Source organism: Thermobia domestica, unplaced genomic scaffold (assembly GCF_964235325.1).
Source record: "Thermobia domestica unplaced genomic scaffold, izTheDome1.hap1.1 HAP1_SCAFFOLD_649, whole genome shotgun sequence".
Lineage (NCBI taxonomy): Eukaryota > Metazoa > Arthropoda > Insecta > Zygentoma > Lepismatidae > Thermobia > Thermobia domestica.
Window position 1 is genome coordinate 62,446 of NW_027656359.1, and position 25,055 is coordinate 87,500.

At 34.5% G+C, this 25,055-nt stretch overlaps 1 protein-coding gene across 1 annotated transcript in view; it reads right to left on the reverse strand.

The window, feature by feature from the left end:
- Positions 1-21,618, reverse strand: part of LOC145677137 (uncharacterized) — a 41,484-nt gene extending 19,866 nt beyond the window's left edge. The window contains exons 1-2 of the mRNA XM_081747783.1: positions 21,507-21,618; positions 12,029-12,581 (exon numbers count right to left, since the gene is read on the reverse strand). Of these exons, the coding sequence (XP_081603909.1) occupies positions 12,029-12,516 (488 nt within the window). The 5' untranslated portion in view covers positions 12,517-12,581; positions 21,507-21,618. The remainder of the gene's footprint in view (positions 1-12,028; positions 12,582-21,506) is intronic.
- Between the last annotated feature and the right edge of the window lie 3,437 nt (positions 21,619-25,055).

Sequence of the window (25,055 nt, forward strand, 5' to 3'; positions counted from 1 at the left end):
AAAAGCGTGGAATTCACATGGACAATTACAAATGAAACAGCAATGAAAAAAAATCACAAATTGAATTTTGGCCTGTACTCCAACACACATGCACACTTTAAATTTATTGTTGACAGTATGCAAATTACTGATGAACTATTATGCAACATGTGACTAATTGTTTATAAGCAAGTGTATGTACTTTATTTTGAGTAATCACTTACTTTATGGTCAACCTTAAACATGAATATCTCGCCTTGATAAACAATAGGTAATGACGCGTTTGTTACTAATCTTATTTGACTGAAGTAGAAATTATGTCCGAGAATGACTACTTATTGTGCATTTAATATGATCAACACAAAATGATGTAGTGATCTTATCTTTATATTCTTTATTGACTGTTATAACTACTGAATTGACTGTTATTAACGCAAGTGATATAATATTTGTTTCATTTACATTTCTACACTTATTCATTGTAATATCACACAGGTGACTGAACAACAGAGAACACACTTACGAGTGTAAGGCATTATTAGTTAATTCAGAATTATCAGACATATATGTGACAGTGATAGTCTAAGTGTCTGAATAACTATATATATATATATATATATATATATATATATATATATATATATATATATATATATATATATATATATATATATATATATCGGGTGTTTTAAAAACGTTTTTCAGATAAAAATAAAGCAAAAAATATATAATTGTACACCTTTATGATGGTTGCCTGAAGGCGCGATTTCCACTATGAGGCAACATCGCATTGTAGATAAAGGAGCATACACTTAATTTAGCATTCCGTCAAAAAGTTACATCAACCCTTTCCAGATAGCAAGTAAAGCCGATAGACGTTTGTACTAGCACCATTTATTAGCATCGGTACAAACATAAGCTGAATTCACTTGCGTATAGAAAAGTAAATACCAAGTCAAGCTAAATTGTTTTCACAAAAATACATATATTCTACCTAAATCATTGTAATTTTATTTTCTGTAACCAATCGCAAATAAATAATTGTTTAAAAAGAGAATGACTGAGATCTAAATACTTGCTAAATTCAAATAAGTTCTGCTTCATTGCTTAGATGGTTTTATAATGCCTCACGACAATTTAATGAGATCTCAAAATTTTGTTCTATACATAAACTTTTAATATTCCTTTTTTTTTTTTTTAAAAAAAAAAAAAGACAATTAAATGGTACAGATAAATTAAATTAATGCACTAATTATACAATTAGATCGTAGGAGAAATAAACGGAAAGTAGAACACAGTGGGATTTGAACCAGGTAACAATGATTTCTCAAATTTACAAATTAAGTGTCATAGAAACATGTCTTAGCAAGATCGGCTACCGAGCCAACTGTAAAGTCTGATGTTACAGAATATTCTACACAAACCATACGACTATCTTCAGATTGTCTGTGGTAAACAAAGTTCTCAGCCAGGGAAGACAAATTAATATTTTCGAAAAATAAATTAAACATATGGTATGTAATAACAGAACATTTGACATTTTAAATTTTGAAGTGGTGTAATATTTGCGGCGTAGTTGAAACATACATTAAATTTTAGAAAAATAAATTAATATAATTTTTTTTTTTTAGATAGCTTTAAGTTAACTTGTTTCTAAAATATAATTCCCATAATTTACGAGCTCATGAATTTACAATAGGTAACATTTAGTGTGACGTACTTTTTGTGCAAGAATAACATGTAATTTGTATTAAGTGAAGGAAACTCACACTAAATTTTCAACTTCTATTTATTTATTTATTTATTTATTCGTTTTTGATCACTACTTAAGTAGCATGGTGTACGGTTTTACGCAGGGTGGATAAAATAATATCTTTTTTAAAAAACATTTTTGTTGATTTTTTAAAATTAAATCGATTCTTCTGATTTAAATCAAATCTTTCTCCCCGTATATTACAAGTCGCGAACTGAACAAAGAGCATTAGGAATTAGTACTATATGCTAATTATACCATTTAAGTGAAAGTATTGGAGTTGAATTTTCAATCAATCCCCAATCGTAAACCTATATCAATCCCAATGTTTCTTAACTCTTTAAATTATGTTTCTTTGCGGGGAAGGGGGGGGGGAGTAATTACAGACATTCAGTTAAGCAGTTACAGCATCATCCCTATTCATGCTAGGACCATGGTTCGTACATCATTCTTTTCAGAATAGAAAAACCTTTCAAACGGTATTATTTATGTCTTTATCTCAGGCAGGAAAATCACAAAAAATCAATTTTTTGTAAAAAATTTCCTCTTTTTCACATGTTTGCCTTTCTGAACCCCCCTATTTTCATGCAGAGATTTAAAAAGCATCTGAAAAATGCTATGGGGTGCACTGAACGAGTGTGCAAAATTTCAGTCTTATGAATGCAAAATGTAAGTCCGGCACAGTGGCGTATTTAGGGGGGTGGCTTCCGGGCTTAAGCCCCACCCGAAATCTTACTCAGTATAGTAAAGAAAATGAAATATCTTGCAGAATTTTCACATTCCCAGGCAAAGCCCCCCCCAAAAGTTAGCAAAGCCCCTCCCGAAACAAAATCGTAAATACGCCACTGGTCCGGCAAATAATAATAATAATAATAATAATAATAATAATAATAATAGGCGTAACAGAAAATATCTTTTTTAAATTTATGACGTCAAGACACGTTGCCTTGAAGCAGAAAGGCGTGAAAGCATATGCAACGTGTGCTACAATATCTCCAGTCTTGAAAAACAAAACGAAGCAAAAAGCTTAATTGGTACTTTCTTAATAAAATAATGAATATTCTACCCTATCACCTAAAAATAGTTGATTTACTTTAAAAAGGTTAAGCATTAAGAATCAGTCTACCGGAGAAAAGTTTTCAATTCTCCGCTTTTTTCGTCAATAGATGGCTCTGAATGTTGACTTTTTTCACCCATAAGCTTTTCAAGACAAAGAAAAGAATCTTTCTTGTCATCAGTTTCTAACCTTTTCCCATTCCTCACTTTACAACAGGGCGTGTTTTCTATACGGGGTGAGGCTTGCCATGCGTAAGGCTCTTCGTGTGTTTATAAACTTCTTGTATTCATGTTCACGAGACGGTTCAGAATTTTTTACTTTTTTTCAACCATCTGCTTTGCAAGGAAATAAAAACAAGAATGCCAGATCTATTTATATTGCCATTCGTTCATACTCTCAGCAAGAGGGAGTGCAAATGATATGCGGTATTTCCTCGATTTACTGGTTTGGAGATACGTTTTGCAGAAAGAAAAGGAACTAAGTGAAAAAGTGCTTCTTGAGTCCAGGGTCATCAACTAACAACCGGACTAAGAAAACTTTCATTTTATTTTGTCCAATAAACAATATTTTGAATTTTGCATTTAAGAAACTGGTGCCATATACGTGCACATGGTTGCACTTCGGTCAGTTCGTTTCTGAGCATTGCTATTGAAAGTAGTAAAATGCAGTTGCAAAATCTAAATTGCGTATGCTATTAATGAAGTTTCTTACAAAAAATAAATAAATACATAAAAATAAAAAATAATAAATAAATAAATAAATAAATTAAAATTGGAAAGAGTTTGGGAAAAGGCTTCTATACAATTTTCCTTACTAGAGTAGAGTTGCGTAGCTGTAATTATATATATGTTGTAAATTAATGTACACACCTGTTCAGAAAAAGCTGGAAACTCGTTCAGAAACATTCAAACGATGAAAATTAAAAAAGAAAAAGAACTACCACGCCGAGCGTGGTTGCATACCCGACCCCTGTGGAACACAATATTTTAAAAATTTGCGAAAAATTTAATACACAAATATCTCCATTTCTGTTTGCATGATTCACATAGGGAACAATGAAAAATCGTTCGGGCAGATTTTCAGATTTTTTAAGAATGGCCTTTTGGAGAAAATCCGTCCTAATTTCTGGCGAAAATGACGTAGTACTTTATAATTAATTATCATTCTGAATTTTTAAATTTTAAATTACAAAATTCATATTATGTATATTCTTACTTGCCACTATATATACTGTAAAATACGTTTTAATTACCGAGAAAGAAAAATCAAAGTGGCGCGGGTCCCGGAATCATAAGAACCTATTTTGGAATGAAAGTTGAAGGCTTGGAAAAAATCACAGGTGTTCTCCCGTTTCCTCAACCCTTATCATTGTAGTTAAACGATTTCCATTTGTCTCCGCCAAGAGACTCTTGCTGCTGCCTTTCGAGAAGACTCCCTGCCGTCCGAGCAGGTGAGAACACTGGCCTTGAATAAAAATTTCGTCACATACAACTAAAGCAAGAAAAAAATAAATTTCTTCCACGTCGGACACTGGTATGAGTTATAAAAAGAAATAACCACATCTCAAAAGTGCCAAATATTCATTAAGATATACAAATCCCCCGCTTGATCTAGCTAGTGGTTAACGTGTAAGACTTCGGTACACGTGGACCGGGTTTAATTCCCAATGGGAGTGCATTTTGGCGTTCACCCAGTGTCGTGACCATAGTGATCTCAAATGGGTCGGGTTGGGTCAATCGGATCGGATCACGGGTCGGGTCAGTCAATTCGGGTTTATGGGTCGGGTCGGTCTTCAACCCGACCAGACCCGTTGAGAGCACTAGTTCCGACCAATGAGGAAGCAGGTAGGTTTTTGTGGCTAGTATATAAGTGTGGTTGCATTATATAGAGATTTTGTATGTCTAATACTGCTTGTAGACGATCCAAGAAAGCTTGAACAAGACTCTTGTTCAAGACCATTCAAGAGTATTTGATGAAAAAGAGGTCAGCACTGACGTCAGTTTTGCCTTGAATTCAATAGTTTCATTCAAGAAATTTCGATTCGGTCCTGTTCTAAACAATCCAATTCAAGAGTATTCAGGAGCCAATCAGCGCCCGAGTTGATTGCAGGAAAATACAAAACAACTATGATGGCGTCGTGGCAACAGTTCAATAAATATCTTTATTTTACTCTTTTCCACAAGTATCTGATATTGAAAGTATGCATTATAATAATAATAAAAAGGAAATATCCGCACTGAAAGATATTGTTAGTATTATTGTGATAATATAAACGATTTACTGTAGGTAGTTACAGTGCTTGGATGCTTATAACTATTGTTAAATTTTTATTAAGTGATAAGAATAAAAATATTAATTTGAGAACTTAATATACAAGAATATCGACTGTAGATTCAGAAAGAAGAGCCCATCAAATAATATATATATATGACTTTTCTTGCTTCAATAAGACGTTTTATACTGTTATTAATCTGGGATAATAATAAATAATTACTTACAGTATGATAATATGCTCGCAAATTGAAGTACCCTGGAAACAGTGTTTCTTTCAGAATTAATGTTCCGGGGGGGCACACTCAGTATTCCCGGAGGCACTGCTGGTATTATTCTATTATATAATAAACGTATTGATTTGTTCAGATCCGAGGGAGCAGTGTCAGAGCTCCGGGGCGGCAGTGCCCCCAAAAAAACAGGTCTGGAAGAAACACTGCCTGGAAATGATGACATGCTATGCTATTACAATATATGCAATTATTCTATCACGAAATTTACACGTAGTGTTTTAGAAGTTATTTCTTAAGGTAGGAATTGCATTCATGCGTACAGATTAATTTTATGAGGTCTTTCCCGTAAAGTACAAATGCACATTCAGACTTATGCTACATATACGAAATGAATGAAAAAAAAAACATAAATCGAGAGTGCTCACGTTAATACTGGCTTCCTTCAAGCATGCAAATAATATTCTTCATTGTTGTATATGTCCATCAAAGGGGTCATGAGATAAATATATATTTAGTCTATGTATCTACCAACTCCTTTAGTAAATTCCTCTTTTGGCAATATTGTTTGGAGTGCCGTGACCAGTTGTGCTGATGCATTGATGTATCCGTACGGCAAAACTGTAAATTCCTATTGTTTGCCTTCAAAGGTAAACTGTCGCGAAACAGGGTGTAATGGTATTGCATGGTAACTCTGAAGAAAATCCAATTGCGACTGAAACTTGCGATACCTAGTTTCAATAAACGTTAGCTTCACTGTCATGATTATTAGGGGTACACGCGTTTATATTATCCTGATAAATGACAAGTTCTTCTATACTTTTCGCGATAGCACTCCATGATCTGCTTCAACTCGGGTTAATTCTTGTTGCGTAATTGTCATGCCAGTGTTTAGTTTCCCTTATCTTATCGAATACACTGCCAGAATGAATTCTAAAAGTGATTCCCTGGATAATGAAGTTCCAAATTGCGACATACTAAAAAAGCTTTTCATGCAGATGGCGAAGAATTTAAAGCAAGGACTGATAAAGCCTATCAGAAAAAGTAATGTGCAAGAGAGGAATCTCACGGAGGAAATAAGCAAACAGCCAGGTAACATATCAGAAAAAGTGATGCACAGGAGAGGAACCTCAGTCGAAAAATAAACATGCAGGTAGGTAACTTATCAGGAAAAGTAAATGTGCAGAAGAAATAAATAAATATTCAGGTAAATGTCTTGGTAGGAAAGATAAGCCAACAAGAGAAAGAAATGATAAAGCAGATAAAGAAGTAAGAAGGAACTAAAAGAGTGGTACTTGATTCATCATGTTGGGATAATTATTGGGTTACCTTACATACTTGTTTATTCATATTGCTTATAATTTTCACTAACTCACTTTCTATGCTCCAAACATGTTCTCACCTCTTGAATATGTGTGGTCACTTCACCTTTTATTTCATCCACTCGTTTAGTTAGACTTTCCTTCTTACTTCTTTATCTACTCTATCATTTTTTTCTTTTGTTGGTTTATCTTTCCTACCAAGACATTTACCTGAATATTCATTTACTTTTAGTGATAAGTTATCTACCTGCATGTTTATATTTCCAGTGAAGTTCCTCTCCTGTGCATGGCTTTTTCTGATAGGCTCTATCAGTCAGTCCTTGCTTTTAAATCTTCGTCATCTGCATAAAAAGCTTTTTTTAGTATGTCGCTATTTGAAGTTTCATTATCCAGGGAATCACTTTCAGAATTCATTCTGGCAGTGTATAATGTTCCACTTCTATACAAAATTTAGGGTAAATATGCTTGTGTTGGCTTGTAAACAAGGGTTGCCACCTGATATGGAGGTATCAAGGAAGCTTGCAGACCACAGTAAGCTACCTACACTCGCTATCATCTGTAAACATTTTCAAATATTTTTTTCAATATACTTCCGTACTTGGTATCCTGCTAATTTAAATTACCCCATCTTGTGTTCATGAGTTATTTACAGTTTGAGCCTTATAATCTTTATTTATATATATGTGTGTGACCGATTGTTTATAAGACAATGTATGTACTACTGAAGTAAAGATTATGTCCGTGAACGAATAACTAATTATGCATTTAATAAGATCAACCCAATATGCTGTAATGATCTTACCTTTATATTCTTTATCGACTGTCAGGACTACTGAATTCTATTAGAAGTGATATAATATTTGTGTTATTTAGACTTCTACACTTATTAATGAATAAGTAAGTACTTACGACATGGTGCTAAATCCGGGGATAAGAGTGTGGCCACAACAAACGTCAAACATTTTTCTGGTGTTAAGTAAAGAAACCGATTTCATAACAGACGTGTAAAATAAGTACACGGTAACGACTTGAAACTCGCATCATCATAAATATCGATTTAAGTATACTACTACTACTTTTAATATTAATAATAATACAAGGAAGCTGACTAAGTTAAAATGTATGACACAGGACTGAAAATAATCAAATGAACGAGAAAAGAGCTAGATTAATGGGGGAAAAATTTGCATATTAACGTTCACAGAACTTTGTATCTTTAGAATTAATATCGAAGAAACTAAACATTTGAAAATCCATATTTCTTGAGTTATAAATATATTTTTAGAATTCAGAGTCAGTATTAGAGGCGCATATTACAGAAAAATATATTGCATAAAAATTGAAGCTTTCCTGGCGGGTAATATTATAAAGATGTTCTCGGAATATCAGCCAGGTGAATTGAGTTGATTTTAAGTTTAACGTCCCGTGTTATATGAGCTATATGAGACGTGGACCTACCGTTTAACGTGGAATCCAAAACACATGAGCTCCCGCCGGGAATCGAACACGGGTCTCCCACGCCAAAGGCGCGTACGCTAACCGCTTAGCCACGGGGGAGCTCATCAACCAGATGAAGTCCGACGATAGAGTCGACGTTTCAAGAATTCTCCGTTCTCGTCTTCAGGGCGATTATACTAACAATATATACTGTTTGTGTGTACTATATATAGGAGAAGTTTAATAATCCTTGTCTTTGATTGGATGGTCTATAGCTTGACGCTGATTGGTCGTATTCATATATACTTTCTTTATACCTCGTTTTTATGTCTGGGTGAGTTGAAATCCTGTATCCCTGTTGATATTGTTGGGTTCTTGTACTATGGCAAGGGATTGTTTAATTATCCTATCCGAGTGGTTTGAGATATTCGAAATAATTTTAGTGTCTGAAAATAAAACTCTTTGTTCTTCCGTTATACTGTATGTCCGCCTGGGATAATTTGACGGGATGAAACAGCTTCATGCATCTCTCATGCCCATGGTCCGAAATGGCACTTGCTTGAAGTGCAAGGGTGCTGATGACTTTATTCTGCTGTGATTTATGGTGAAAGCTGTTTCCATTAAGACAAAGTTCAGTGTGGGTAAGTTTTCTGTAAACACTGTGGCCCAAACTTCCATCAGGTTTGCCACGAATGAGGATTTCCAGAAATGGTATGCAGCCTTCTGTTTCTATTGCCATGGTAAACTTGATGTTGTTGTGTTGATTGTTGAGAAATTCAAGAAAAAACGATTCCAGTGGCTACATGAGAAAGGTATCATCAACATATCTCTAGAAACACGAATGGTGCTGATTCTAGTGCTTTTTGTTCGAAGCTTTCCATAAAAAAGTTTTCCATTGCTGGTGAGAGAGATGACCCCACGGCAACGCCATCTGTTTGTTAATAGTACTGTCTGTCGAACAGGAAATATGTGGAAGTTAATGTGATCTTGAATAAATCAACAGTCACCGATGGGAAGTGCTCACCGAGTAAATGTAACGTGACTTGACTGGGACCCTGGTAAACAGAGAGACCAAATCAAATCTTAGTAGAATGTCGTCTGGAGAAATGCGTATGGTCTTCAATATTTCCACAAACAAATATGAGTTCTTAACGTGGTGTTCATACTGTTCTACTAGCGATTTAAGAAGAGGGGTGGGATATTTAGCCAGACGGTAAGTAGGGCGTCCAATCGCACTCGGAATGGTTCTCATTGGAATGTCAATCTTGTGTACTATCGGCAGTCCATACAGTCTCGGTGGTTGGCAATTATGTGGCGTAATTTTCCTATAAGTAGTACATCCGCCACCACTACAAGAAGCAGAATTGCGCCAGGACTTATGTTTGGCCCTAAAAAAGGCCAGATTGCCAAAACCCATCATCACAAAAAAAGAACAAAAACAATTAAGAAACTTCGTCAAGACGCCAGCAATACTGTATTGTCAGCGGACAAAGGCAACGCCACACTACTCATACCCACTGAAGTCTACAAGAAGATGTCGGATTTACTCAACGACTCGGATTATAGACAATTCAAGAAAGAGCCCACCTCTAGTAATGAACGTAGAATTACCAACCTTCTGAAGAAAACCAACATACCAGAAGAAACACGCACGGAAATTACGCCACATAATTGCCAACCACCAAGGCTGTATGGACTGCCGAAAGTAATCAAGATTGACATTTTAATTAGACCCATTCTTAGTGCGATTAGAAACCCAAATTATTGTCCGGCTAACTACCTGACCTCTCTTATTCAACCGCTGGAAGGACAGTGTGAACACCACGTCAAGAACTCATATGAATTCATGGAAATGTTGAACACCATAGCATTTCTCCAGACGACAATCCTAGTCAGTTTTGATGTTGTCTCTCTGTCTACCGGAGTCCCAGTATATGAGAGGTTACATTTAATCACTGAGCACTTTTCGCCGGGGACTGTTGATTTATTCAAGATCACATTAACTTCCACATATTTCCTCTTCGACTGACAGTACTATGAACAAACGGGCGGTGTTGCCATGGGATCACCTGTCACCAGCAGAAACACTTGATGAAAATGAGCATTATATATTAACATTTCTTATCTGTATTTATTTAAATGTAATACGTGATTGAATTAAGTTTTACGTGGTGAGAAGAAAGAAAACACAAAGAACTTTCATATTTCGTTTCCAATCTTGAGTGTGAATCTATATGGCTAATTCCATAACCTACCTTTCCTCTACAGTAACAGTACATCACGCCATTATGATATATGCAGGTTGAATATTGGTTATAGCTTGCCTAAAGGCAAGAATCAGAACTGCATAAAACAAAGTTTCAGTGAGGGTAAAATGAAGTCATTTCCTACACAAGTCAGTTACTGTAGCTGAAAGTCTTAAATATTTTCGTTCTTCATTCTCTTTTTTATCTCGCACTTTCTATCAAAAGTAGTCTACTTGAAAATCTTAAAATTTTGAGTTAATAAATTTCTTAAAGTCAATCATTGAAATAATTTAATGCTTACTTATTAAATAAACGTACAACAGCACACATTATATTAATAGAGTGTTTCCCCCCATTTCATTAAACTATTACAAAGTACCAGTTTCAATATTTCTCATTAAACGGCTATGTAACTATTTATTATTAAAATACACAGAAAAAACCCTAAAGTTATAACTTGATAACATTTCGTTATAGAATAGGTATTGCTGCTGTCTATGCCTAAGCAAAATGAAGTATCGAAGTAACGTACTCGCTTGAAAAAGTCGAAAGAGAGTAGTTAAGTTTTCATAACTTCCTTCTCTTTGTAATGTTATCAAATCCTATCGATTTCAATTGAATTGTAATCCTCTTAGATTCTCTTACCTTGGGCTACCTAACTGTCAACATTTATTTGTAGAATGGTTATTTTAAGTTTAAACATCCTATGTTTATGAACCCAGGCTAAAGGAAAAGATGAAACGCATAACAATAGTGCAATGAGGAAAGTGAGAACCACATCAGAACTCCAAGAAATCGAAGGAATCTATCGCGATTTGGGACAGAAACAGTGGTCCCAATGCCGGAAGTGATCACACTTCCAGTGAGCAAACTTGACCCCGTAACATGGTCAGTGTTCAAAGAACAAATGAAGGAGTTTTTTAACAGATCAAATTATTTTGCCTGCTAATGTCATACAAAAGTAACAAGAAAAAACCTTTTATCTATAAGCTTTATCGACGGTACAAGTGCATATTATGAGACACTCCATCTAAAGATATAACCTTCTGAGAAACGAACTTTTACCATTTAAGGTAATGAGCAATATAATAAAATAGGCTACTTGTAAAAGAGGAAAAGGTGAATTTATGGTTGGTCTAGTAAGAGTTCGTTTGTGATTCATCAATATTAAAGCAATCATAATAAGTGAAAGGATTCTGTAGCGTTAACAATCTTTTTTTTTAAAAAAAAAAAAACTTGATAATTCCTTCGTGTGATCCACAGTTGGTAGTTTCAATTACTAAGCTGTTTTGTATATAAACTAATGTTACAGTTTCAAAACCGATATATAAATGAATATTAAACTATGATTTTTATATCATGAAAACTTTTTGAGTGAGAGGGGAAAGATATAAATAATTCGGCGAGGTACTGTTCACTGAAATAGGAAAAGAATTACCGAATATCGACATTACTCAGAAGCGTGTAAGTATTCAATCCTGATATTCAAGCCCTGGTGCAAGGTGGTTTATAGCAATTTACCATTACCTTTGCATAATTATCTCAGTGCCGAACTGTTTTACCTTTTACAACGCTACGCATTAGGTTGCATTATTTATGTGTTCAAATGTTTGCGATTCCAATAACACAGTTTAAGGTAAAGGAAAAAGGAATACTTAACGAAGTATTGCAAGTGTTAAAAAGAAATATTTATACAAAACATATCCGAGGTGAAATAAACGCATTTAACGTACCTCAGGGCCTGTGCATTGCTACCAACTTCTCGATTATCTTTTTCTTGAACATCCTCTTCGTCATCGTTCCTGTTTCCAATAGTGGCATACATGTGACTGCTTGATCCTTCTGTGATGTTTGTAAGATCGGAAGATGTTGACCTGATGTTACTGCGAAAACGTTCGGCACTTGCAAATACATCAGCCGTTGGTAAACGTTTCACCAAACATATTGCTTTCGAAGTTAGTTTCCAATCTGATATCGTTTCATCTTCATTCCTTTCTAAAGCGATATTCTCTCCTTCCGTTGCACTTTCTCGTTTCTTATATTCCACAAGTACTGTAAGAGGGTCTTTATGGTCATTAGTGTTACTAGTACATAGCTTATAATTACATTCTTCAAATGACTCATTTTCTGTTTTCATTTCAACTTTAATACGATTGTTTTCTGTTTTTAAATCAATTTTATTACAGTCAAAGTTGAAATAATGTGAAGCCATTTCGGTCATACAAAACTGTTCACGTCGGAGATTTGAAACCTTCAGCAGTTAATGTGCGAGAGAAACCAATAGATCTGAAACCAATAAGAAAAATATTATTCGCTTTAACAATATTTATGAGCGGGCCGGAAGAAAACAACAGTAACGGCCGCATGAGGTGAAATTTAGTAGTGGTTGGAATTGTTTGTGATCACACTAGGAATGTAAGAAGTAATGAAAGCAGTACTTTAAAATATCCGAAATTTTGCTACTACTTATACCAAAATAATGATATAGCCTACCTAAAAGCCGAAAATACAGAACTATACAGAAATACTCATCAATATACGATTTTTTAAATTTTACCCCATGTCAAAGAAAAACCTAACCTATTATTTTCTTCTACTTACATGCGAGATATCATAGGCCTATATCTTCTTTCTTCCATATCATTATAATTTTCTTATACATTATTACATTTTATGGAGATACGATTCTTGCTTTCTTTCTCTTTTCTTTAAATACACTTACCAATACTCAACGTAGATCACTGTTGCATGAACACAGAAAACGCTACACTAAAATATTTTCTACTATATTACTACCTTATTTTTTAAATAAAACATGACAGCAATGCTATACAAATTTTAGCGTATCTGGAAAATAGAAATAATCGAAATAGTAGTTATTACGTCACTTCGCATAACTATGCGTTACGTTGAGAAACTATGCACACAATTTGTTTAAGAACAGTACAGAATGACCTTGAGATGTTTGGTTAGACTGAATATGGTTAGCTTAGGTTAGACGAAGCGGCACCAGCACCGGTAGCTAGTAGGATTATTTCCAGTGAGACGGAAAATAAAAAATGAGGATATTCCAGGTTTTATCCCCTGGCATATACCCAGGTAGATTGCTGGGACCTGGGAGGGAATTTATTTCCCTTTCTTTACTTTGTTTTCTAAATTATAAGAACCATATAACTAATTACTTTCATTTATTATCATTTACTTCTAGATTATAAATTATTTGGGGATTAACAAATTAAAATTCGTTAACTGTACTTTATTCGAAAAGAAGGTGCGTGTAGCCGGTGGTGTCTGCTTGGTGATTTTTCGATCCAAGAATATCTACTTCAGTCTTAGGGGAAACTGCATCATAAATAACCTCTTTGCAGTTTAGTTGGCGAGATTAGTGTCATATTTATTTATGTCATTGCATGTTAAACTTTAGAAACTGTGGTCCTTATGACAATGGCGTAACAAGAACAGGTGAGGGCAGTGGACAATGAAGGAAGAAGACAACGGTACTTGAAGCTTCAGGTGAAATTAAGTAAGTGGTTGGAATTGTTTGTGATCACACTAGGGATATAAAAAGTACTGAAAGCAGTACTTTAAAATATCCGAAAACTTGCTACTACTTATAAGGATATGCCTAAATGCTAAAAATACAGAACAGAAATATCAAAATACTCACCAATGTACGATTTTTTTTTTAAATTTTATCCCTCGTCAAAGGAAAACCTATTACTTTCTTCTATTTGCATATGAAATATCATAGGCCTATATGTTCTTTCTTACATATCATTATAATTTTCCTATACATTATTAAATTTTATCGAGGTACGATTCTTGCTTTTTTTCTCTTTATTTTCCAAATAAATTTACCCATACTCAACGTACGATCACTGTTGCATGAGCACAGGAAACGCCAAAACTAAAATATCTTTTACTATATTACTAGCTTATATTTTTTAAATAAAACATGACAGCAATGCTATACATGTTTCCTACTAGAAAATGGATAACATTTTCAAGACGTGTCGTAATATTTTATGGAGATTTGCTTGTTCTATCCAGCCATTTATCTTTTTGCTTCTCCAGAATTTAATTCTTTACATTTCTCCTAGTAACTTATTGTTATTTTTGGTTTATTGGTTCTACTTGCGTTTAGAGTTCAATCTTGTAGCAATGATATATGAAACATGAACATACTGGTTAAGGTTGGATCCTAACATGAGTTCTTACCAGAAATGAACATGACGCACAGAATAACCTTACACTATCTATAGAGATCTTGTAAGATATGTAATGGGGCTCTCTCCTAATCTTTTTACAGTCCAGCACTACCTAAATTACATTAACGTAAGAGAAACATATTATAAGCATGGGTAAATGGCATATTTTACTAAACTGAAACATTTCGTAAATAGATACCCGCTCGCATGGTAATTTTGTTTTGCGAAGTAATGATGTTTTTCAATATTTCAAACACCAAAATCAATCCCAATCAAATCTTACCACGGAACTACCCAATAGACATATATATTAACAACTAATTTTATAACTTTTAAAACTTATGTAAAACAAAAAGGCAACAGAACTATGTTAACTTTCTTTTTAACCAAAATTTTTAAATAAACTTACTTTAATAAAATAAATCCCTGTTCATATTAATAACTTTTTTACAACTTAAATGTTTCTTTCTTCGTATGACGAATAAAAAAATAATTTTCTCGGTGCTGGTGTAGTTTTGGTGCACAGTTTGGAAGATTTACAAGTAAAATGGAACACTTTGCATAGAAAGACATGAAAAGACATACTTTTAAGGAACAAATATCTGCAAGCAACCAAATTTAATACAAAATAATACAGTTGTATTTTAGGTTTACAAGTGTTCGGGTAGTACCGTAATCATTACAACTGCTATACGACGCATCAAATAATAAATGCATATGGTAAACGGCTCTATTAGATGCTACTTTCCACGAGCGGTGTATTTCTATATGGTGTACAGACGCTGTATTGTATCTTTGCAAGTGTAGCGTTACTAGTATGAAACAACTGCAAGTGCTATTGAAACATGTATCAACCCACTTGTCTTCACCGAGTTCGTTTACGCTTATAACCAGGGCCCGGATCTTGTTGACAAGTCAACTTTTTTCTGTTACGTATAGCACAAGGCAAGTTTAAATAAAAACATTATTCATTAACTCTTAGTTTTAAAACTATATTTTTTTAGGGTCAACTTTTGGTCACTTTTTGCCGTTTTGAAGTTTCAGGTCAATTTTCAATATTTTAAAGTAACTTTTAGGTCACTTATGGTCTTTTTATTCTTTTTCTTCTACATAAGGAAATCTTAAAATGAAAACTGTATACGGATTTACAAACACGAAGTTAAATGATCTTTTTTCCTGCTTCCCGATTATTGGGGTGGAAAAACTGCATTCCTAACAAGTTAATGTAGCTGGTTGATGAGGGCTGGGGGTTCGTAAGTAGCCAAAGCAGATGGTTGTAGGTTGTTTACCACAAAGGATATGACTACGTGAATAACTTAAAATAGATTAGAAGACGTTCAAAGGTTTTAAACAGAGTTTTTATCTATTATCCTGGTATATACAATCTACACTTGCAAACTTTTATTCTTTAAGTGTGCTTCCTAGTTTCAACTTGAGAGTGAATTGATGCTTTCAGTATGTAGAATGCCGAGGCCTAAACCATCTACAACTTCTCATTTAAGACAGATTGTTTCTGAATTTGGTGTGAATGTTTTTAGTACTCACGGTACCAGGGTGCGAATTACCGGGGGGGATGAGGGGGATTTTCCCCCTCAATCACATTTTGTTCCCCCCCAAAGAAGTCAGCTGAAGTATCCCCACCGGGGATGCTCGCTTTCCCCCTCAAACTATGCTTAGTATAACTCCAAATTTCACTGATTTTTGTTATTTCTTGTAAATTTAATCTTCTAGCTGTATTTCGAAATGATCGATGTAAACTGTTCAGTTTTGGTCATGTCTACTTACCACCTAATTACCCACTATTTTCAACGTTGTTTAGTAGAACTATATTATTATGACTACGGTTGTTACTTGCAACTGTACCTTCGTACCCTTCAGTTCGTCATCGTTTGTGAATTTGAATGTACTAATTGCGTATAACAAAGCCACATATAGATTTATAAATGTTCTTAGCGGTTGGCCAAGAAGAAGTAAACAAATAGCTTCTTCTACCATACTTGGCGAAGTTCGGATATGTCATATTCATCCTCTATATTTTTATCGATTATCATCTTATTTTAATTTTTGTTATAACATGTTATTTCATTTTCCAGTGTACTCTTTGTTACCACATGGTCTTCATTCCCTAGTAGGTTGTGTGTACGCAACTCAAAAGTTGCATTTAATTTGTGATAATTAGCATAGTTATCACTGCTTTTACAGTTTACGGAAATGACCTTTTGAAACTGTACTCAAAATCTGAGATATAGATATTCTCTCGTAAGTATATGTTAACGTACACGCTGGGGGATACGCTCCTAGTGAGGAGACATGTTAATGAAGGTGATTTTTAGGTGAATAAGCGAATAATTCAAGATGTGTTTCAGCATTTGTTAATACGACTGGTTTTCCATGTCATTGTCCGTGTCTGTATAAGCATTTCAGCTGGAGCGGTTTTTTTTTTAAAGTTAACCCTTCATTTTTCCATCTTTTCGCTGTACAGTTTGCTGTCCACGCAATTAATGTTGTCTGAAAAACTTTAGTGTAATGTTTTACTTTATTTGAATAACGTAGCCCATAGTGAATCAACTCATCTTCAACCTAACAGTAAAGTAATTTTTAAGTGTTGACTTTCCGTGCCCATCACGGAATCGATATTTGGAGAAAAAAAGTCGTGATGAGCACAGCTTTAGCGGGAAGTAGAAGCACAAGCTCGAAATTTGAATTGAGAGATTTTAAATATTTGGCCTTCGATTTGACCTTGATGTGAGAAATCGGGACCAGCAACAATCCATTTCTTATTTGATAAGCTAATATCTAGATTTTCTTTTTTTTTTTTAAAAAAAAAAAAATAACTTATAAATTTAGTGGTTTTCACAAGACTGAAGTAGGTTTCTTTTCGCAACCTGTATGTATTAATACAAAGTGGAAGCTTTCAATATGAGTGGAAAAATTAACATATGCTTGTGATCATGGCTATCGCTCGAGCCAAATTATTAACTAAATAAACCTTAGAGAGCTACGGGGACAACAGTGAGTACAACATTAAAACACGTTCAGAAAAGTTTAGTGGGGTGTGTGTATGTCAGACAATATGTATGTGAATAGTTATTGTCGGTAGATTTATTAAATTAATAAATATCTTATTTATTACAGATGTCACACACACACACACACACACACACATATATATATATATATATATATATATATATATATATATATATATATATATATGGGGGGTAAGGCATTTATTGTCTCATTTTGAAATTTGAACCTTCAGACTATGTCCTTTGGCCTAATTTTATCCCCCCCAATATAGATTATCTAATTCGCACACTGCACGGTACAATATTACTTTGCAAGGTATGTGAAGTAAAAGTGGAAGCAGATAAAAGATACACTGTGCAAAAGCATATCGGAAGCGAAAAACATTTACACGCAGTTGAAAACAAATATAGAACCAAGTGTTCACAGTTGTTACTTGTGGAGAGTGCTTCGAATAGTAAAGGCAAATCCTCAGTTTTCAAAAGAGTTGTGTGAAGTTTTTGTGTCTTCAAATATTCCACTTTGGAAACGCAGTAATGTGAAATTGCGGGATATCCTGGAGCGTCATACAGGTCGTTCCATTCCAGACGAAACGAATCTTAAGAAAAATTACATGCAGAAGTGTAACGAGGGCACAATAAGAAAAATAAGAGAGCAACTTTGGACTCAGAAAATTTTTGTTTCTATAGACAGACTAGTGATGTGAAGGAACGCTATATAGTCAATATTATTGTTGGGGCAATGAAAGCCGACGAACCTAGCAAAATATTTTTGGTAACTGGTGAAGTGTTGGAATCTGTCAACCATTTTACAATATGTAGACTTTTCGATAAATCGATATCCCTACTTTGGCCTAAAGGTGTCCAGTATGACCATGTTGATTTTGTATCAGATGCTGCTCCGTATATAATTAAGGCTGCTAATTCAATAAAATCGTAAGAATGTTCTCAGTTATCTACTGCAATGCTGAATAAAGTATGAGCTAAATTTTCTGACGATTGCAAAGTTCCTGAGTTAGTTAGTTGTACCACAGCTTATAAAATGTTTATATGTTGTTTAACTGCATATAGGCCTATATATCTGTAATTCAAATATGAAATGCTTAGCTATTTACTAAATTGGTGAAAGTTTACTTTTAATATTATTGCTTTTTTTTAAACCAAAGACACAAATGATCAATTGACTGCAACTAACTAAAACAAAACTTTTGAAAATGAGTGTAAACTTTAATTAAAATCCAATAGATATTCAAAAATTATCAGTGTTCTAATGAAATAAACGTTTAAAAAACTGCAAGTTTTAAGGTCAACTTTTGTGAATTTTAGGGTCATTTTACAGGAATTTTAGTGTCATTTTATAGGTCACTTTTTAGAAAATTTTAGGTCAACGAAATCCGGGCCCTGCTTATAACCATCTACTCTGACACGTTTGCTCCCTTTCCACACAGCCCCGCACACGCCCTGCTTCAGCATTTGTGCTTTTTAGTAGCTGCCTAGCACAGGTTGGTGATCTTTTGCGCTGTAGTTGTTACATCATACATTCAGAAGCTGTATTTATACGCAAATCGTAAAAGAATTGTAACTTTTCAACAATTACTTCTGGTTTTCCCATAGAACTTTATCTAGGTCAAGCGACATATTTTCATGTTGACAATCGCAAATCCCTCAGGGAACAATAAGGAAATTAGTGAAACAATTATATTGTTTCGCCAATTATATCGACTAAACTAAATCTGCACGATTTTCCCTACCTTACAGGCAAACAATCGTATATTATTTCCTCCTTTTACAAATATTGGTTTGACTCAGACATGACTGGTAGTACTTTATATCATAGTTGCCTGATAATCTTTATCTCAGTTCCTCTTTCTACGACAGTGAATGTTTCCTCCCGAAGCCACAAAACTCCCCCCAGAGGTTTTTCCGATCGGACTGAAGTATGGTTACAGGTGCTTTCGCACTATCTCTTTCAATCTTAGGCAGAAAACTTCTCTACTCATCACTACTACAATTAATTTTCCAATGACATATTGGCACTAAGTATTAAAGACGTATGCGTACGGCCGAACATACTGAGAGTGTGCACACATAAAAACATGTTTGCAATCCAGATTTATTTTGTTTTCCTTCCTATAATTGTACGAAGTTAGCAATCTTAAATTATACCCTGGATTTCATAGATCGTAATCTAGTTACTAGATGAAGCGGAAATCGTCCGTACTATTCTGTTGGAGTTTTTGTCCGATAGCGGTTGTATCTCGTCTTAGCACAAAAACGGCGAGAAAATATATCTGGCAATGTCATTCCCACAAATTTGGATAAGGAATTTAGTGAACGTGCCGGCCTGTAATCTTTTTGCTGCAGAGGCATTTCACACGTATCAATGGATTTGATCAAATTTTGCACACACTATGACAGAACTACCAGCAGTAAATTATTTCCTTTGGACTTACGAAAATTATTTGCGAGTGATTGATTGTAGGAATGAGGGGACCCGAGGAAGAATCTTTCCCAAGATATGCAATTACTAGGACTCACACCAGAGCACGAGATTCGCAGAGTCTGAATCACTTACAAGGCATTCGTGTTGTTTGGTGGCACCTTAGCACAAATTGGTTTCTTTTTTATTGTAGGTATTTTGTCGTACCGAGTATTTACACACAAATCATAAAAAAAATTTATGTTTGAAAAAATTATTCGTGCAGTTTTACTATACAGATCGATAGTATAAGTAGTTATAGCAGTAGTAGTAGTAGTAGGAACGGGTTAGAAGCCCCACACGGAACTATCTGTTCTCGACATAAAATGAGCAAATTTAAGAACAGGCGAAATGTTTCTGTGGATTTTAGAATCTCTGGATTCACATAGTAAAATTGCACCAAAATTATTTCTGGTGGATTCCGTGAATTTCATCTATGCTAAGTAGGATTTTGTGATGAGAGCGAAAAATTCTGGAGGATAATGAAGTACGAAATTTTTACGTGAAATACTAACTCGGAGTAAACTTTAATATACTCGAGCCACCTTCGCATCGACAAGTAGGACGCTTCAGTATAGTAGTGTAAGATAGAGATAAGTAACATAGAGGTAGAAACGGGTTAGCTTAACCTTAGGGTAGTTTTGACCCATTTTCAGTCTTTTTTATTTTTTTCTGAGTGAGTATACAAGCTGGTGCAGGCATTGTAAAGTTAACCCCTAACTTGATTTATAAACATGTATAAATTCACGTTCCTACATTGTAAATTTTATACCCTCACGTTGGTATATTTTCTTCTACAAACACACTAACGGTTAAAAAAATAATAGCCCAGAGATACATCATTGGACACATTGTACATTACTGCTGTATCGCCGGACCAAATTCAAAATCGTAAAAATGGACCAAATTGTACTGCATTCAGTTACATTTGGTTGAAATAGTACTTCAACTCTAAGTCTACAGAATTTCTAGATAACTCTACAAAGTGGTTCGTTTTCATCGTTTATAAATTAGTATTGGTCCATGTTCCGTTAAGGGGGCCAAAACTAACCTTACCTAACGTTATATTATGTAATCAAACGAAAATCAATGGAGGAAAGTGAAGAAATTGCAAATATCGTGTCGAAGAAATTACTAGACGCCCTTAACGGAACATTGACCTTAGTATTTTGTTACTTTCTAGTACAAATAGAAATGGGAATTAAAAAATCATATTATTAATTAGTTACATAAAGTACAGTCAACGAATTTAATTCTTTAAACCTCCAAATTATTTATAACGTAAATCATAGTAAATGAAAATAAAGTAATTATTTTCTGATAATATGGAAAATGAAATAAATTCCTTCCCGTGAATTTATATATCAGGGAAAACTCCCGGAAATATTCCCATTTCGCATCACTAGGTAATAGTAGTACTAGCTGGAACGGGTTAGAAGCACCTCAGGGGTTGTTTGGGTTCTGTCCTCGATATAATATGGGCAAATTAAAGACTTACGCAAATTTTTTGTACATTTCACAACCTATGGATCCGTTCCGTCCGTACAGTAAAACAAGTGTACCTCTACGCCGATAAGTCCATCCGCCTTCACATACAGCGCCGCTTAAACAGTGTTGTCAGATTCAGAATAAGAGATTTTCCGCTCAAAGCCCTGAAATTTCCCGATCACTTGCAAAATTTTCCGCCAAGAAAGAATATCAGTCATTAATTAATTAATTAATCATTATATTAATAACTTCAAATTAAAATTAAATAGCTCTGAACAATCAATCAGAAGAACATCTTTTCCTGTGGAGGAGAAATCTATTATAGGAACACCCTTTTATTTTCTATCTGTAGTTTATTTGGTAGCCTATAGAGATAAATATACATTTGAGTGTGTGTGTGAGTGTGCAAGGTACTTCAAAGTATTATATCCTCCCCTACCTTAAATATATATTTGAATGTGTGTGTATGAGTGTGCTAGGTACTTCCAAGTGTTACCGGTATATCCTTCCGTCTCTTAAACAGTGGCGGCCGGTGGATTGTGGTTTCGGGTGTTGCAGTGCGAGCGATAAGAGACAGAAGATATAAAGTTGACTCATTGACTAATCAGCATAACTTTAGATGCAAATGCTATGTGACATGTTAAATTAAATAAAATTCTGTTTTTAAAAAAATAAAAAATGCAGAACATTTTATCCGATTAATCACCTTAACTAATTAGTAAGTTCATTTTCCTCTCTTTGATTGGAGCAAATCTGTCTAATACATGCTGGTTGAACTCTGGTATTCTTATTGTAAGGTCTTTTTCGATGGAAAGCATAACCAATGGTGATAACCTTTCTTGGGACATTCAATTCCTTGAAAGTGTCAATTCTTTCTCATGTTGAAAAAATCTTTTCGTCTTTTGCTGACGCCAGAGGTACTGTTAATATTAATTTCAAAGCTTTGTAGATTTACTAAATATTTTTTCTAGATTATTGCGAACGATTCATTCTAGCAAACTCAGTCCTTGACAGTGATCCGAATTCCTCTTCAGCGTTGACTGAAGAGAGTTCGTAGCAGAGATTAGTGTTATAAAAAAATGTACATTGAACACACTTTATTCACAGTTTATCCAGGAAAATTTAAAATAAATTGAGGAAATGTATCTGATGCAAACAACACTACTGCATAAGATATCCTGTAAATTTAAACTGGATTTTTTTTCGAACACTTCCTGAATTGCCCTTTGCTTGTTTTGTCTAAGATTTAATTGCAAATTTTTCCTCAGTTGAAAGCTGGTCAATGTTTTTTGTAAGTTATTTACAGAAGTCATGGTGTACAATTCATTCAGAATTTGTAGGTTATTTACAGAATTAAAGCACACACAATAAAATTAAACCTAATAATTAAAAACCAAAACAGCTGATACAAAATAGGTACTGGTATATGAATTCCGAATGTCACATATTCATACATCAACACACACACACACACACACATGTGCGTAAAAGAAAAAAAACTACATTCCAAATCATCCGTCTTGCTTGTTACGCAATGCACGATGAACACAATATACTTCCACATGAGTCGAAACAATGCCTACCAATGTGATATGTTCTGGAAAGGAAACCTCGAAACCCGCCAGATGAAGGATCAGCATGTAAGAGAAGCCAAAAAAATCAAAGAACATCAAAACAAACAGTATTGCCAGTTTTACATTCAGAAATATTAACTGGGAGGGGTCCAAAGTATTTGAGGGAGGTCCAATACGTCTACATAATATGGAACCTGAATTATACTGCACCCGAAAAGACGATAAGTAATTCTTACTTACTATCACCTATATTTTTAGAAAAAAAATGATAGAACGATTATTTTTATAAGAAAAGAAGAGTACATGATGAGGCGTAAAATAAAATATTTAGCCTACGTCAATCGTTTCTGTGTTAGAAAAGTATAGTTTATTAAGAAAGTCTACAAATGTTAGGCAAGTTTCGAAATTTTTGGGAGGTCCGGACCCGGTGGACCCCTCGTGGCTACGCCCCTGAGCATTGCTAATGAGTCATAAATTCAATGTGGCGTTCCTTGTCATACAGTTTTATGTGGAAATTACCAAGAGTATAAAATATACTTATTTTATAAAATAAATATGTATATACTAAAATACTATCCACAGAGGGGGGGGGCGATTCTACATACTGACTTATTAATATTTGATTCACAAATTACTGTAGAAGAAGCCTTCATTATCAATATAAGCTAAGAGTTAACTTGTAAATGTGGGTCTACTTTCATTTGTTTTCTCCTCTACTAGATATTTTCTTTCTTATTTTGTAATTTTGCAATCACATTTTTATTGCCATTATATTGATTTACTTCAGTATGGTCCCGTAATTTAAAAATATGAATTCATGAAAACAAATTCCATTTGTTAATCGCTAGTGAAAGAAAATTCAGAAATCTTATTTAGCGTGAAAAACCTTCTCGTTCACTGGAAATCGTGCTGTGTTGCAGAAGCACTGCAACGACGAGTCCCTTTAACTTCTGAGATAGGGGAAAAGAGACTTAACATTTGCTCCAATCCCCGCGCTGAAGGAATCTGGTCGTTGCATGCTCGCTGCAACACAATGTAAATTAGAGACTCTGTGACGGATTATTTTTCGCTTTTTAAAATGGATTAACGGAACGGAGAGTTACAGAAGTAAAAAATATGTTATTTAAAGTGTATATATGCAAGTATTAAAAAGTATTTTTTTCTGTTCCTTACTACTATTGATAATAATATTTTTTTCTTGAAATACTTTGGTCGTTGCGCAACGCTGCAACACTTACATTAGCCGCCACTGCTCTTAAATATAAATTAGAATGTGTGTATATGTTTGAATGTGCTAGGTACTTGCAAGCATTATGTCCTTCCTTCACTTCACCCTAAAATTCCGCGAATGACTGGCCATAACAAATAAGGTAAGCAAAGGGCCAAAAACCCTCTGCCCCTTCTTTCTTGTCTTAGAAAACGGATATTGACGTAATTAATAATTAGTTCCATTTGGTTAGGGGCCGCGGTGGCTCAGTGGTAGAGCGTTCACGTCTGTGCTTGGGGTCCCGGTTTCGATCCCAGCCTCCGCCAAGTGAACATAATTGTGGACAAACATCGTGTGCGTGGGTTTTTTCGGGGTTCTTCCGTTTCCTCCCACTATCTTCATTCCACCATTTCATTCATTACTCATCATCACCGTCTCCTTTGGCATAAACGTGGGACGTAAAACTCAAATATTTCATTTAATTTTTCCCCCCATTTGGTTCGGTTTATAAACCTCTCTTCCTGTTCTTGTTCTTTTTAGCTTCAAAACCGCATCCATATCAAAAGAGATGAACACAAGAAGTGATAAAGAGACGACATGAAAAGGAAGCAAAGTTTACAGAATTTTCCATTTTCAACCAGAATTTCCCGTATTCCCGCTAATGCTAAGAATTTCCCGAATTATCCGATGGAAATTTCTCGCCATCTGAAAACACCGCGCTTACAACATTAAGACAACCAACAAACTACAGTACAATAAAACTAGTGTACCTCTGCGC